Below are 16,227 nucleotides of genomic sequence, written 5' to 3' on the forward strand. Positions count from 1 at the left end.
AAATTATTAATATAGTTGCCAGTGAACAACTGTTTCGAAGAGGTACTCTATCTAGATTATAGTTCTATAGTAACATATGGTATGGAAATTTCAATTATAATTGAGAGGTTGGGAGAAGAAGAATATACATGCTAAAAGACGACTTTAAACCCTTAAAAACAACCCTTAGAGTTGAAATATTGCCAAAAGATTTCTTAGTGCGCCTCTAAAGGGCCAACTGAACATACCTACCAAATTTGAACGTTTTTGGTCCGGTTGATTTTTAGTTATGCGAGTGAGTGAGTGAGTCAGTCAGTCAGTCAGTCAGTGCCATTTCGCTTTTATATATATATATATATATATATATTATATATATATATATATATATATATATAATATATATATATATATATATAGATTGACAATGGTGTAATAACCGAAACCGGTCTTTCTAAGTATCAATAAATCTGGTTTTTTGACAATTTCTTAGTCTTTTTCATTCAAATTTGTGTTTCTAACTATTTCGTGTATTTTTACTCAATACTAGTATTTCTATTCAATATGAATTCCTGCAGTACACTTGTACTACTGCACAGAAAAAATTAAACAATAGGCTACTTTGATTTGGGACAATGTCTATTACGCCTTTTTTGCTTACAATTTGTCGTAAGGTTCTGTTGATTAGTGATAAAATTTTGAACACATTTATTTGATTCATTTGATAAATTTTTAATTAATTTGTTGTTTGTAGGAAGCTGGAATACCAATAGACATGGTAGGAGGTGTCAGCATAGGAGCTTTTATGGGCGCTCTGTGGTGTATGGAGCGAGATGTTACGAGAATGACCCAAAAGGCGAGGGAATGGTCAAAAGTAAGTGTTGACATTCTTTAAAATTATTAAATTATTCTCTATTCCTATTCAAATAATCTGGTGTGGTGCACTCACACAACTTTCCTTGCCGTTATAAAAATTATATTTGTATATACTTGATATTTTTTGTATAAATATATTTAAAATATTGTCACAAATATACTTTCTACAATTTTCATAACTGATCTATATAGTGAGGTCCACGTTATAATGGCAGTGGAGAAAGATAGAAGAACAATTTTGTCGATCCTCTGTCTTGTCAATGCCTTCAATGACAGTAGCTGATACCGGTTAATTGATGTATAATATTAACTGTGAATTCTTGTTTAAATTAATCAGTTCTATTTTATTAAGCAAGAAATGATATTTTTCAATAATTTCTTAATGAATTTCCATAATTAACTGTTTATTCTCGTTTAAAATAATAAATTATATTTTATTAAGCAAGAAATGATAATTTTCAATAATTTCCTAATGAATTTTCATAATTAAGATGAAATATTTTGTTAATTAATTAGGCTATTAATTCTACATTGTTAAGAGACGATCTGGCAACAGAGCAAAGCGAGAAAGAGATAGCGCTATCCGCTTTGTTGAATGATAGACAAGGATAGCAATACCATTGCTAATCAAATACTGCCATTATAACGTGGACCTCACTATAGTATTGTTCCCAAGTCATAGTGTGTACGTTCTGTTTACAGTAAATTGTTCCAGCTCCAATCATAAATTGTTCCATCACGTGACTAGTGCAAAATGTTCGCATGGAACGCCATTTCAAAATCGTTGCTTCAAGCTTTTGGCGCGCACATATAAAGTTGATTTACACTAAAATGTGTCGTTTACTAGCTGCGTGAATGAAGAAAGGCTTTTTTACAAACTTACCGTCTAGAAAAGTGTGCATTCCATCACTCTCAAATTTTCTATAGAGAAAAATTCATTTAATGAATGGTTATCAAACATCATATTGTTGGTTATGTATTCTATGATAAAGAAATTAACTATCAGCGCGTGCGCAGAGAAGCAAGCAGACTACAATAATCGACCAATGAGAGCTCAGATAGTTGGAACTGTACCAGGTCGGACAATTTACCACGCTTCGACTGTGGAGCAGGATTTTGGAACTGGAACTGGTTTCTGGTACAGAATCTGTCAAAACTCTTCCCATGGAACGCGGAACTTTTTACCTGGTAAATTGTGAATCGGACAATTTATCACATTCCATGTACACAGAACGGGCCCAGTAGTATTTCTTCCAACTGACTCAAGTGTGGGTAGCTAAAAAAGTTAATTAGTTCTACATCAGCTGTCGAATATTTTTCAACTATTTCTTGGATAATTTCCATGATAATTCAATTTTTGCTCGCTTTTTGTAACTATTTCTTGGTTAGTTTTCATGATAAATAATTCTATTCTTGCTCGCTTTTTTGCAGAAAATGACTCAATGGTGGCGCCAGCTATGGGATTTAACGTATCCCGTGACGTCAATGTTCACCGGCCGAGATTTCAATCAGACGATTTACAGCACTTTCGGAGATACCTACATCGAAGACCTCTGGCTACCCTACTTCACAGTTACCACCGACATATCAGCCAGTGCTATGCGGATTCATACGCATGGTGAGTGAAACGGAAAGATAATTATTTCTATAAATTATAACTGTAAAATTATAGTGGGGTCCACGTTATTCATTTATTTATTTACAACAATATTGGAGCAGACGGGAAAATCCCGAAAATTGCTCCCCAATCTAGAACATTACTATTAACACAATACAAAGGTATTTTTGTGTAGTTGAGAAGTTGATATTGTAGTAATTATTCATACTAGTAGTTCTGTGAACAGTAGACCTCACGCAGTATTCTCATCCATAAGTACCTGATTGAAACTATAGACCTTATGGAAATACAGCAATAGACTGGCTTCTCCACACATCTGTGTAATCACTTGTCAGCTGATTTATGATGAATAATTTTATAGTCTGATTTTTACTCTAATATTTATGAAGGAGGCTCCTTTTTCCTTTTATATTATCATTGAAATGCAAGATTTCCAAAAACCTTATATATATGTCGACGCGCAATTAAAAAAGGAACATACATGTCAAATTTCATGAAAATCTATTACCGCGGTTCGCCGTAAATGCGCAACATATAAACATTTAAACATTAAGAGAAATGCCAAAACCGTCGACTTGAATCTTAGACCTCACTTCGCTCGGTCAATTAAATAAAAAGACTTAATTTCGATAAAATTACAATTTCTTTTTGACAATTTCTTAGTCTTTTTATTTAACAATGCAAAGGCCCGGTTGCACAACATCCGGTTAAATTTTAACCGTGACTAATTTCACAAAAACCAATCAGAGAAGTCGTTTTTGAAAAGACGGCTTCTCTGATTGGTTCTCGTGGAATTAAATCACGGTTAAAATTTAACCGGTTGTTGTGCAACCGGCACTGAGAGTTATAATTACTGTGTCTAATTAATATTGGTGTTTTTATCCTTGTCTACCACTCGACAAAACAGATAGTGTTATCCTTTTCCACCTCCACAACTTTACCAGATCTTTTTTTAACAATGTAGAAATAGAAATTCAATTAATCAATAAATCTCATGATTATTATTCAATTAATATTAAATCCCAATTATAAAATTATTATTTAACCATTGAAATATATATATTCTCTAGACAAATAAATCTAATTGATTTTTTTTTAAACAAGAATGAACAGCTTATATTATATCAGATACATCGGTATCTATAGAAGGCAGTGATAAGGCAGAGATTCGGCAACGCTGTTATCGTGTCTTTCTCCACTGCCATTATAACGTGGACCTCACTATAGTACAGGAACTTCTGAAAAAGAATGTTTATCTTGCAACAATCCTAAAAAATGAGGAAAACTAGAGAAAAATTAGGATGAAGGCAAATGAATGTTCTCATAAAATAATAAATCAACTATGAAAATTATGTGGATTTTTAAGAACTTAGAAAAGTTGAAGGAAAGTGAAGAAAGCAGCTATTTTGATTGAATACCTGTTTCTGTTATCATACCGTTATTATTATTTGTTATTATCATACTGTTATTATTTGAAATGGAAATCTCTTATTCTCTAGAAATAAATAAACCTGTTGATAAAAATGAATAAATTTGTTCATACAAAAATGAAATGAAATATAGTACAGATAAAAACCTGAGAGATATCTTACATTGACACAAGTCCGTGTATTAGAAAAGTTGCTTTGCCGATTGAAAAAAGTTTTATGTTTATCATTGATTTTTTATTCTATCAAGCAAGATATCAATTGATCTATGCCTGCTCAATACTCATATCTGAGAAAAGTTCATTCATTACATCTAGATGTACTAAATATTGAATTCTGAATTGTATTTTCCCTTAGATTAATTTGTCTATGATTTTTCCTATCATATTCTTGTAGTGTTTGTTTATTTTGTGTGTTATTATTATAAGTTTTAAGGTGCCATGGAATCATCCATTAAATTTAAATCACGTATTCGTAACAAATTCAATTTTGAAAATATTTAAATAACTACATGAAATTGGTTGTTTGAATAGAATCGATTGAATTGAATTAATCACAGTCAGTTACTATTCTAAACAGTTCGAAAATGTAGCCGATAATAAGTTAATTTAAAAATCATGTCTTTGGACTCAGGGGACCTCGAAACGTATAGAAAACTAGAAATTAGGGTACCTTAATTTTTTTGGAAAGCAATACTTTCCTTACCTATGGTAATAGGGCAAGGAAAGTAAAAATTGATATAGACTTGTAAATTGAGATTCAAAATATCATTTATTTATTCGTCATTCAATTAATATTGATTACTCAATTCATTGAAAGTGAACAACAGGCACAGACCAAAATTGTTCCGTTTCCCAATTTTTAAAAATACAATGTTCAAAATGTCAAAATTCAAAAAATTTGGTATGTTTTTACTCAACAACAATTTTAGTCCAAGAATCCAGGTACAAATGTGGGTCAAGAGGCTGAGTCAAGGGTGGCCAGGTGCCTTAAAGGCAACTTGGCCGCCCATTCCTCAGCGGAAGGACCTTCAAAGAAGGCCAGGAGTGGAACTCACTTAGGTCACGAGAACTAATCAGTCCGAAGAGACTGCCAAGCATATCACACTGGATTGCGACAAGCAACCAGGTGATGAATGGGATGTTAGCATAGGGAAAAACTCCTGGTTCTTGTAAAGGACACAGGTATTGGTTTGCCTAACTAACATACTACTTGGGAACACAATAAGCTTCGGTTGACTTGTGGGGTTCTTTGAACCTTTCGATCCTTGAATCCGTCCCTTCAAAAATAATAATAACTAGTAGTTCTGAGAACAGTAGACCTCGCTCAGAATAGCCTACAACTTTCAAACTAATGAGGAGGGCCATTAAGAAAGTACAGTATATTGTGAAGATTTATCCATGTCATCTATTATTTTCTCCATTGAAAGTGCTAAAGACATTGTTTTCAGGGACACCGGACTTATAAATGTATCTCAAAGAGGTACCTCCATATCGTCCACATATTTACAATATTACAAATTTTCCAACAATTAATTATAAGAAATTGGTCAACTGACAGAAAAATGGAATATGCAGTAGGCAATTTAGACGATGAATCGTCTCACAGACGATAAAGAGACGGAAAATGATTCTAAATAAGATGGGTTTGTTGGTGACAATGACAGGAGGTTGCTAATAATGTTTTTCATGAAAAGTGGATTCAATGTTATGGCGGCTTGTTATGCCTATGCAGAATGTTTATGCTCACAAGTCGGTTTCCGATCTCAGCAAAAACAAGAGCTAACTAACAACTAAGCTGTGATGTCTCCGGCCGGTTCGGTAGGTCTAGAAACTATTCATCTATGAAACAGGGAAATATCGTGTTGAAAAGGGAAGAAGAAATGGGTGCAATCAAGTGAGAAGTTTTCTTCAATAAATAAATACAGTATGATTTGGAGCGGCTCAGACGTTTCAAGGTTCACCACTGACAACTCTTGTCCTCTATCGATAGCATTCCAACGATACCATTCATTCAATACAGCACATTTTAGAGCGGCACAATTTATATTAAAACTGGAGGTCTTATCAAAAATCGGTACACATACGTTTCTGCGCCTTGTTTCAAAGAACTTGTATACCAAATTTCATCCAAATCGGACAATAACTGCGACTGTAACTGCGGTACAAACAAACAAACAGACAAAAGCCGATCGAGTCGAAACTAAGACCTCAGCTTCGCTTCGGTCAATAATAATAATAATAATAATAATTATTATTATTATTAGTTCAAGAATATACAAACAAGTAATTTCAAATCTAGATGTTTTAGAAACAGAATTAAATATAAATATTGTCATCCTTGAAACTTGAATATATTGTCAATATTAATTATGTAGTATTCATTTCTTGATTTAATTTTTATGGATAACTCCATGGCACCTTCTGTTGATATTTTGTTCCAAATTTCTCGTGACGATTATGAATAACCTGTTTGTTGCTTGTGATTGGTTTATTGAATATTTTTATGTTTATTCCATTCATTGTAGTTTTCACTTTTGAATATATATAGATATTTTTTCAGTTCAAGACTACTTGTAAATACTTTGAAACCCCCGAAATTTTGTAGATACTCCTATGTGTTGCTTTTTGTGCAAGCTAATTTAAAATTGATTACATCTACTCTCACCACTCAGGCCCGGTTGCACAAAAGCCGGCCAAATTTTAACTGTGATTAATTTCATTAGAACTAATCGGAGAAGGCCTTTTTGATAAGACGGCTTCTCTGATTGGTTCTCGTGGATTTAATCACGCTTAATATTCAACCGGCTTTTGTGCAACCGGCACTCGGTATTCTATTAAAATCATCCAATCTTCTCAATGAAGGAGCTGGTAAAGTTTGAAGGCCATAGTATAGTAAATTCTGAACTATGATCTCGTGTTTTTACTGATTCATAATCATGCATCTGTGACGCTTCAAAAAATTCACTTTTGTCCGTATTTATTTGAAATTAAATATTGTTCCATATTGGATAAACTATGTGAAACTTTTCAGTCTTCACACTAAATTGAATAGAAATCATTGTTATCAAATGAAAATGACATTTACTAAAAAAATACTTCCTTTGCCAAGTGCCTTTCCTAGACACATTCACAAAATAGAATAATACAATTTTCTCTTTTGAAACAGTATTCATAAATCAGTTCATTGATTAGAAGTCTTCAGTATTCAATAAGCCCACACAAACGCATTCTCAATTTTTAAGTCTTTGGCTGGCGGCACAATAAAAATATCGAATCCTGTGAAAAATATAGTCATTCAATAGTTACAAAGGACGATTTCAAAAATCCTTATCAATAAACCTATGGACGTATAAAGCTGTGTTTACACCAAAGTTATTAACAAAATGGTTATAACTTAATCCTTATAGATTCTATTTGATTGAACGGAACTTGACAAACATATATGATTATCATGTGTATGATAAGTTAAGTTCCACTTTTTGTGTAGTTGAGAAGTTGATATTGTGGTAATTATTCATATTGAATGAAAAAGACTAAGAAATTGTCAAAAAACCACTGATTTATTGATAATTAGAAAGACTAATTACTTAAGATAATTAGACTAAGACCAATTTCTTAGTCTTTTTCATTCAATAAATTAAGTTCAATCTAATAGAATCTATAAGGATCAAGTTATCTACATTTTGTTAATAACTTTGGTGTAAACGCAGGCTGTGCAAAGGCTAAAAATAAACTTTCTACTGGTGATATTTCTCAATGTTTTTCGATTTGTATATCATCAAGCTATCAAAATTAAAAAGTTTTCTCAGGAAAACTTTTTTTTCCGATCATTACTTTTTAAGATATGAGCGCCTAAAGTTTAAATCTTTGGTACAGAACATTTCAAATTCGGTAAGAGATAAATCGATGAGATTTAGAGGATTGATTCTCCATGCTATTATTGATCTAGTAAAACAAAAATTTTCTGAAAATATAAATTTTTGATGAAGGTATTTAATTTACCAAAAATAACTCAACAAAAAGTTATTTTTGGTCATTTTTAGTAAATTCAATAACTTTCTCATAAATTGATATTTTTAGAAACTTTTTGTTATACTAGCTCAACAATACCATAAAAAATCAATCCTCTAAATCTCATCGATTTATCTCTTACCGAATTTGAAATGTTCTGTCCCAAAGATTTTTAAACTTTAGGCGCTAATATCTCAAAAAGTAATGATCGGAAAAAAAATTTTTCGCCACACTGCACAGAAAGCAGCTGTTTTCCAGTCCCTACGTAGATCTGAAAGACATTGTTTGCAGACGACTCCCGTCTGACGTCAGAACAGGTTTCTTTCCGGCCTAGGCCGGAGTACCCTTTCCAGCCGCTAACATGGAACTAAGAAAGGTGATCAAAAAACAGCTGATCAAAAAACTTTTCATTATTTATGTTCATTATTCAATAATATAAACATTTATAATAATAATATCATCTTATTGTCATTTGAAAGAATAAAAAAGTATAAACTCATCCTCCCACATAATTGAACATCATCTTTAGGTTATTTAGACAAATCAGAATAAAAAATAAAAATACTTGGACAATTTTCTGATATTCAGATTACCTCAGATTTGCTAGAGCTATCACCTTCCACTTCTGCTTTCGGAAGTGCTTAGTAAACAACTATTCTCATATATATATATATATATATATAATATATATATATATATATATATATTTTTTATTTTTGTGTGTGGCGAAAAATAGCGTTCGCACCACGGGCAAAAATGTTTTTCCGGCTCTCAATCTTTTCTAGTCCTCGGCCTACGGCCTCGGACTCGAAAACCGATTTCGAGCCGGAAAAATCTCATTTTCTGCTCTAGGTGCGAAATATACTATATCACATATAATTCATAGGACCCTTATGTTTTTACTATTTCCTGAGAAAACTTTTTTCATTTTGATAGCTTGATGATATACAAATTGAAAATCTTTGAAAAACATCACTAGTAGAAAGTCAATTTTTAGCCTTTGCACAGCCTTAAGAAAGCTGTAAATAAATTGAAATTTGTAGTCATAGTCTTGAAACGCGTTCGAATCTAAGAAATTAATTAATCTAAGCGCTGCTAAATAAAATTTCAGTTGAATTATATCAATCAAGAGTTAGAAAAGAATGAAAACTTTTATTCGTAAGGCAAATCTGAGTTTTTAATCCAGTTTCTTTTTCATACATTTGTATTAGAACGGCAGAATGCATTCACTCACAGATATGAGCTTAGCAAGCCAGTTCCATCCTAACTTAGACTATGTGTATTGCATTAAAACAATTATTATTGTGGTCCATTATAAAGCCGCGTTTACACCAAGGTTATTGACAAAATGTTAATAACTTAATCCTTATAGATTCTATTAGATTGAACGGAACTTGACAAACACATATGATCATCATGTGTATGTTAAGTTAAGTTCAATCTAATAGGTTCTATAAGGATTAAGTTATCAACATTTTGTTAATAACTTTGGTGTAGACCCAGCTTTATAAATGCAACCATAATATATATATTTTTATAGTTTATTGGACAAAAATCATAAAGTGTAAACATAACCTATTTTTGGACGATTTCTATCTAAATTTGGGAAAGGAACAGTTTTGGGCTTTAAGCCAGTTGTTCCTCTACCAATCATTCATAGTTGAGAATTATATTTTATCTATCAATGTATAAATAAATAAATAAATAAGTTATCTTGAGTCAAACCACCATCCCCGTTCCAATTAGCACCGTTGAATACTCTGCATACGGACCTCAATACTACCAAATTAAATTCAACACTATTAATTGAATTCAACACATTATATAATTTGTAATCAGAAACCTTTAAACTCGTGGTATGTGTTAGGAAACTTCTAACATAAACAACCAATAACAATTAATAATAAACCACTGGAAAAATACAAATTATAATGATACAAAACAAATTTAAAACAGATAATAGAGCGACAAAGAAAAAAAAATCGAGGATACAGAAGCTAACCTCAATAAAATTGTTTGAAGCCTTTTGCTGTGATGACCAAAGACCTTAAAGAGATATAGACCCACAATGCCTATGCCTTCCCAATGATACTTGAAATTGAAGGCCGCCATTGGGGTATTTTAGCACGAGATATGATTTGATTTGAAACTTCTTTATTGTCAATACAATTTTACAAAACAAAAATATATAAATATCCTTCAAAACAATAAAGCCCAAAGGTAAAAACCTGTGTGAGAAACATAATTTTTAAATATATACACACAACTCTCGAAAATAACATCAGCCGGCCTTAAAAACTAATAACAATTTGATAGATATTATATCTATATATTTGTAATATTATAGATTACAAAGGCATTGGTATATAATAATCTTATAGGTTGCCCTCTCAATGGCCGATTTCAATTCCAAGTACGACACTAGCGCTGCATGTGAGTCTATGCATCGTTAAGGTCTTTGGTGATGACAACAATGTACACTTGTCCTTTCGTTAGTTGCCACCTTCATGAATTCCTCTTTTAGGTGCACAAGAAACTATTCAATCAATAAATCAATCTTTTATTGTCAAGGAATACAAAAATGTTACAAACAACGTAATTTTCTGCAATAGGTTTATATAAAGACTGACAATACAATAATAACAGTGAAAATAATACAATATAATGATAGCAGACACTAAGGCTCAACTCACACTTACGCGACTCAGGTCGAGAAGAGACTTGACTCTAGTCGAGAGCATGTGTTTCCAAATGGTGACACTCAGACCAGTAGACTCTAGTCTCCGCGGCGTCACCATTTGAAAACACATGCTCTCGACTAGAGTCGAGTCTCTTCTCGACCTGAGTCGCGTAAGTGTGAGTCGAGCCTTAGACACCTAACACCATTAACAATATATCACAGTTAGCTTTGGTCAGATAAAAAACTCTCTCACAGAATACATGACCCTTTCCAGTAGCAAATCCCTCAAGTGAGTCTTGAATTGTGGAACGTTCATCGTTCGAACATCCACATCAAGTTCATTGAAATAGACTTAACCTATTTCGGACTATGTGTAACCTTATCTAAATTTGGGAGAGGAATAGCACAAGATTACCTTATTTTTTCTCTCCCTATCATGTACTTATTGTATGAATCATTAGCTATTTTTCAAGGATGTACACAAGTTTACATTGACTTGAAATGAAGTGCACAGTACCGCCAGCCAAAGAAACAGGTCGGAATACAATTCTTGCTTATTTGCGCCGGTTCTGTGCGGCTGTTTTGCAGGCTCGCTGTGGCGCTACATTCGTGCGTCAATGTCGCTTTCCGGCTACATGCCACCGCTGTGCGACCCGGTCGACCAGCACCTCCTATTGGACGGCGGCTACGTCAACAATCTGCCAGGTAACCAATCACAAGCTCGCATCTAGGTTCATTCATAATTGTCGCTCACGGTTCACTGTGTCTCGTTGTTTCCATTGCAGCATGTTACAGCATGTTCATGTTGCGGCATCACTTATCTTTGCAACATGACGCAGGGGTTTTGTTGTGATGAAACCTGGTCTAACTTCCCTGTTGCAACAAATCTGTGTCACAGAAAGTTGCGTGACTTATCTAGCAGGGGTTTGTTGTGATGGAACCTGGTCTAACTTTCCTGTTGCAACAAATTTGCGTGACACATCTAGCAGGGGTTTGTTGTGATGGAACCTGTTCCAAATTCTCCGTTACAACAAATCTGTGTCACAGCAAGTTGCGCGATTTATCTAGCAGGGATTTGTTGTCATGGAACCTGGTCCAAATTTTCCGTTGCAACAAATCTGTGTCACAGCAAGTTGCGTGACTTATCTAGCAGGGATTTGTTGTGATGGAACCTGGTTTAACTTTCCTGTTGCAACAAATCTGTGTTACAGAATGTTACTACATTCATCCAGCAACAGGGATTTGTTGTGCATGTGCATACAGACTTATGCTCCACAAACACGCGCATTCAACTTTTCATTAGCTATTATATCTAATTATTATTATTAAACGAAAATCCCAATTAAATGCTGTAATTCACCCCGAAGACTTCTGCTACTGCAAATATTGACAACGGGGTAAACAGCTATATGGAAATTCGATGAGCGCTACCATACAAAAATTATTTTTCAGCCCGAGAATCGAACCCAGTAGCTCCTAATTGCCGGTCAGGAATGCTTACCCTTACACCAAACTGACAATCTCTGGATAGCAGCGCTCATTTTATACAAAGCCGTAGCGGCCAGTCAGTCTACAGATAGAAAATAAATTGGAAGTTGCATTTGTTTAAATGCTAATTAATGAATAATTATTATTAAACGAAAATACCAATTAAATGCTGTAAATCACCCCGAAAACTTCTGCTACTGTAAATATTGACAACGGGGTAAACAGCTAGATGGAAATTCGATGAGCGCTACCATACAAAAATTATTTTTCAGCCCGGGAATCAAACCCAGTACCTCCTAATTGCCGGGTAGGAATGCTTACCCTTACACCAAACTGACAATCTCTGAATAGCAGCGCTCATTTTATGCAAAGCCATAGCGGCCAGCCAGTCTACAGATGGAAATAAATTGGAAGTTGCATTTGTTCAAATGCTAATTAATGAATAATAATTATTAAACGAAAATCCCAATTAAATGCTGTAAATCACCCCGAAGACTTCTGCTACTGCAAATATTGACAATAGGGTGAACAGCTAGATGGAAATTCGATGAGCGCTACTATACAAAAATTACTGTCAGCCCGGGAATCGAACCCAGTACCTCCTAATTGCCGGGCAGGAATGCTTACCCTTACACCAAACTGACAATCTCTGGGTAGCAGAGATTTTACTTATATTAGGTTAGCAGAAACAATACAATGATCGGAAAAGAAAAAAACAGGCTATTGCCCAAAACTTGTTCAATTTCCTAATTTAGTTTCAAATTGTCCAAATATTACACATATTTATAATATTAAACTCCGACAGCTCCAATACATATTGATAATTTTTTAAAGTTAATGTTGAGTTTCAATCAACAGCCACAGAGTCACTATGGTCACCTCGATATTACTTTTATTACAGGAAATGAATCACATTTTACCATACTCACAGAACATTGACAAAAAAACAAAAGTTCATTTTCTTCTAAAGTCGTTCTACATTCTAAGCTTCCACTTATAGGCCTCGTGAAAATCATTATTATTGACCGAGCGAAGTGAGGTCTAAGATTCAAGTCGACGGTTTGGCATTTCTCTCAATGTTTAAATGTTTGAATGTTTATATGTTGCGCATTTACGGCGAAACGCAATAATAGATTTTCATGAAATTTGACAGGTATGTTCCTTTTTTAATTGCGCGTCGACGTATATACAAGGCTTTTGGAAATTTTGCATTTCAAGGATAATATAAAAGGAAAAAGGAGCCTCCTTCATACGCCAATATTAGAGTAAAAATCAGACTATAGACAAAAAAATAAAAAGCTGACAAATGATTACACAGATGTGTGGAGAAGCCAGTCTATTGCTGTATTTCCATAAGGTCTATAGTTTCAATCAGGTACTTGTGGATGAGAATACTGCGTGAGGTCTACTGTTCTCAGAACTACTAGTATCTGTATTTGTACAGAAACAGTAAGATACATATATAATAAGCATAGCATCAGATCATGGGAAGTGGAATTCGCGTGCTCGTGGAGCAAAAGTCTGTACGAACCTTCAGAAAACTCTGCAACAATGTTACAAGAATTTGTTGTAACGGAGAATAGTTAATCTTCCATCGCAACAAATGTTTGTTTGAACAGGTTTCAGTTTACAAACTCTGCAACAAGCCACATAGATTGGTTGCAATGGTAACTGGTCCAAGTATGTTTTTCTGTGACCTATGTTTGTGTCTGATCACAGATAATAGAACAAGCCTGTTTGATCACTACCTCCGTAAACAAAGCCGTAGTGCATTCGTGTGACGTCAGCACAGGTAGGGCTCCTACACCAATAAAATTTCGTTGATATCAGCTATAGTGAGGTCCACGTTATAATGGAAGTGAAGAAAGATAGGAGAAAAACGTTGCCAAGTCTCTCCATTTTGCCACTGACTGTACACAGCTGTTACTCAATTCATCCCATTAAATTTGATCTAATAATAATTATCATTTCCTTGATAAAATAATCAATTTAATCTCACATTTATCAAGAATATATATTTTTCATAATTTGATTCAAAAATTTGCTTCTATAAATGAGATCAGATTTTATTTTTATACAAACCTGAAATGGTGGCTAATTTAAAAAGCTGTGATATACCAATCTGAATTTCAAAACAACAGAAATTAAGTTATTTGGTAGGCATTCTATTCCAATTTCTTTAAAAAATAATAGAAAAATGGAAATCCTATTTAAAAGAAGTAATTTAAATGGAAATAATTCTGAAATAACCTTTCAATATTATTTATACCGGTTCAAGTAGGTCTAACCTGTACGTGTAGGCTAACTGAAGCATGGATGAAGTCTATGATGGTTAGTTATAAACTTTTAAAATGTCAATTCAAGTATTTTAATTTGTGTTTCTCATACAGTAATGTCTAAAAATTATTCAATTGTTTCAAAAATACATTTTAAATCAATTATACGACTTGTATATTATATTACTTTGATAGAATGGTGAAAAAAAGGCGGCTGAGAATTGTTTGTCTACTTTTGTACAGTCACTGTCAAAAGTAACAATAAAATATTCTGGCAAACAGACAACATTGCAAAGCTAGAGAGAGATAGCGCTATCTGTTTTGTTGTATGATAGAAAAGGACAGCAACAGTATTGTCAATTCTACACTGCCATTATAACGTGGACCTCACTATATGGTAGGGCTCCTACACCAATAAAAACACTAGCTGATATAGATCAGCTGAAATCAACGAATTTTTATTGGTGTAGGAGCCCTACCTGTGTTGACGTCACACGAATGCACTACGGCTTTGCTTACGTAGGTAGTGGTTTGATTCGAAATGATGAGTCAGTGCTCTATTGTCTGTGGTATAATGGTCTCCTGTTGTTTCGATAGAGTCTCTAGTTGGGTTCAAATTAGTGGTATTCCCAAATTCTGAATCAAAATTCTACTCTACTCTGAATCCAGCTCAATCCTTCATACAATCTTGTGTTTTTTCAAATTCAAATTCTTAATTCAACAAGACAAATATATAGTATAAACCCATTTGCTAACCAACAATATAGACCTCAAGGTTATCAGTCTGTGTCTGTATTCCATTCCAGAATTTTGATAAAATTGTTCCAAAAAGATAATTTTTGGAGTAGCATAATATTGGATCAGCTGCACTTTTAAATTAACCACTGTGAAATGACGTCACATTAATTATGAGGACATAATTTGTCAGTAATATGGACCTCAAGGGTATGAGTCTGTGTCTGTATTCCATTCCAGAATTTTGATAAAATTGTTCCAAAAACATAATTTGGAGAATCATAATATACTGTCAGTTGCACATTTAAATTAACCACTGTGAAATGACGTCACATTAGTTATGTTAGGTGACATAATTCTACGTCAGTCTAATTTGATTGAATTTTCATGCAACTGGCGTGTAGACTTCCTTGAATATTATAGTCTGTTCATTGAAAGGAGAGAAAAAACTTGGAGTTTGCGCTTGTATAAGTTCAAGAGTAATGACTTACAATCAGCTATTAATAGTCTTCTATGTTTGGTTTCAAAGTATCTAAATTTTAAAATTTACTTTGTGAAAATAATTACGAACTGAAAATTTTGTGAAGTGAACAACTACAAGACTTAACCTATTTTGAACTATGTGTAACCTTTTATAAATTTGGGAAAGGAATAGCACAAGGTTACCTTATTTTTCTCTCCCTATAATTTTGATGATTTACTTATTGTATGAATTAATAAAGAATCAATAGCTCTTATACTCATTAAATATACTGATATGAGTTATCACTTTCATATTGACACCAGCGCAAACTTTATCTATTGTCGCTCCTTTCGATGAACAGATGGTTCAGTCACGAGAAAAAAGCCTGAAATTACAGCTACCTTATCTCGAACTTTTCCAGTAAACTATACCTTATATAGCATTTTCACATAACCATCCTTGTATCCTCATTTTCCAGTATCCGTGTACACCTGTACCACCCCACCCCAAATTTCGTCTAAAGCATTTTCACATAGATCCAGTATACGAGGGTAAGTCAATTATTATCCGCAATGTAGGTGTATTTTTCTTAATGTTGGTTGGTCTGTTGATTTGCATTGATGAAGTATTCTTTGTTCATTTGTGCTTATATCTAGGCTAGTTTCAAACAGCTAT

General features: G+C 33.5%; 1 protein-coding gene across 3 annotated transcripts in view; it reads left to right on the top strand.

Moving 5' to 3' along the window:
• LOC111054830 (neuropathy target esterase sws) overlaps nt 1-16,227 on the top strand; it is a 104,723-nt gene that overhangs the window by 72,220 nt on the left and 16,276 nt on the right. For 2 of the 3 annotated variants that reach the window (XM_039433304.1, XM_039433302.1), the window contains exons 20-22: nt 731-850; nt 2,284-2,470; nt 11,179-11,295. In XM_039433304.1, the coding sequence (XP_039289238.1) occupies nt 731-850; nt 2,284-2,470; nt 11,179-11,295 (424 nt within the window). The remainder of the gene's footprint in view (nt 1-730; nt 851-2,283; nt 2,471-11,178; nt 11,296-16,227) is intronic. The other variant, XM_039433303.1, reaches the window with a different exon arrangement.

This window comes from Nilaparvata lugens, chromosome 7, assembly GCF_014356525.2.
Source record: "Nilaparvata lugens isolate BPH chromosome 7, ASM1435652v1, whole genome shotgun sequence".
Lineage (NCBI taxonomy): Eukaryota > Metazoa > Arthropoda > Insecta > Hemiptera > Delphacidae > Nilaparvata > Nilaparvata lugens.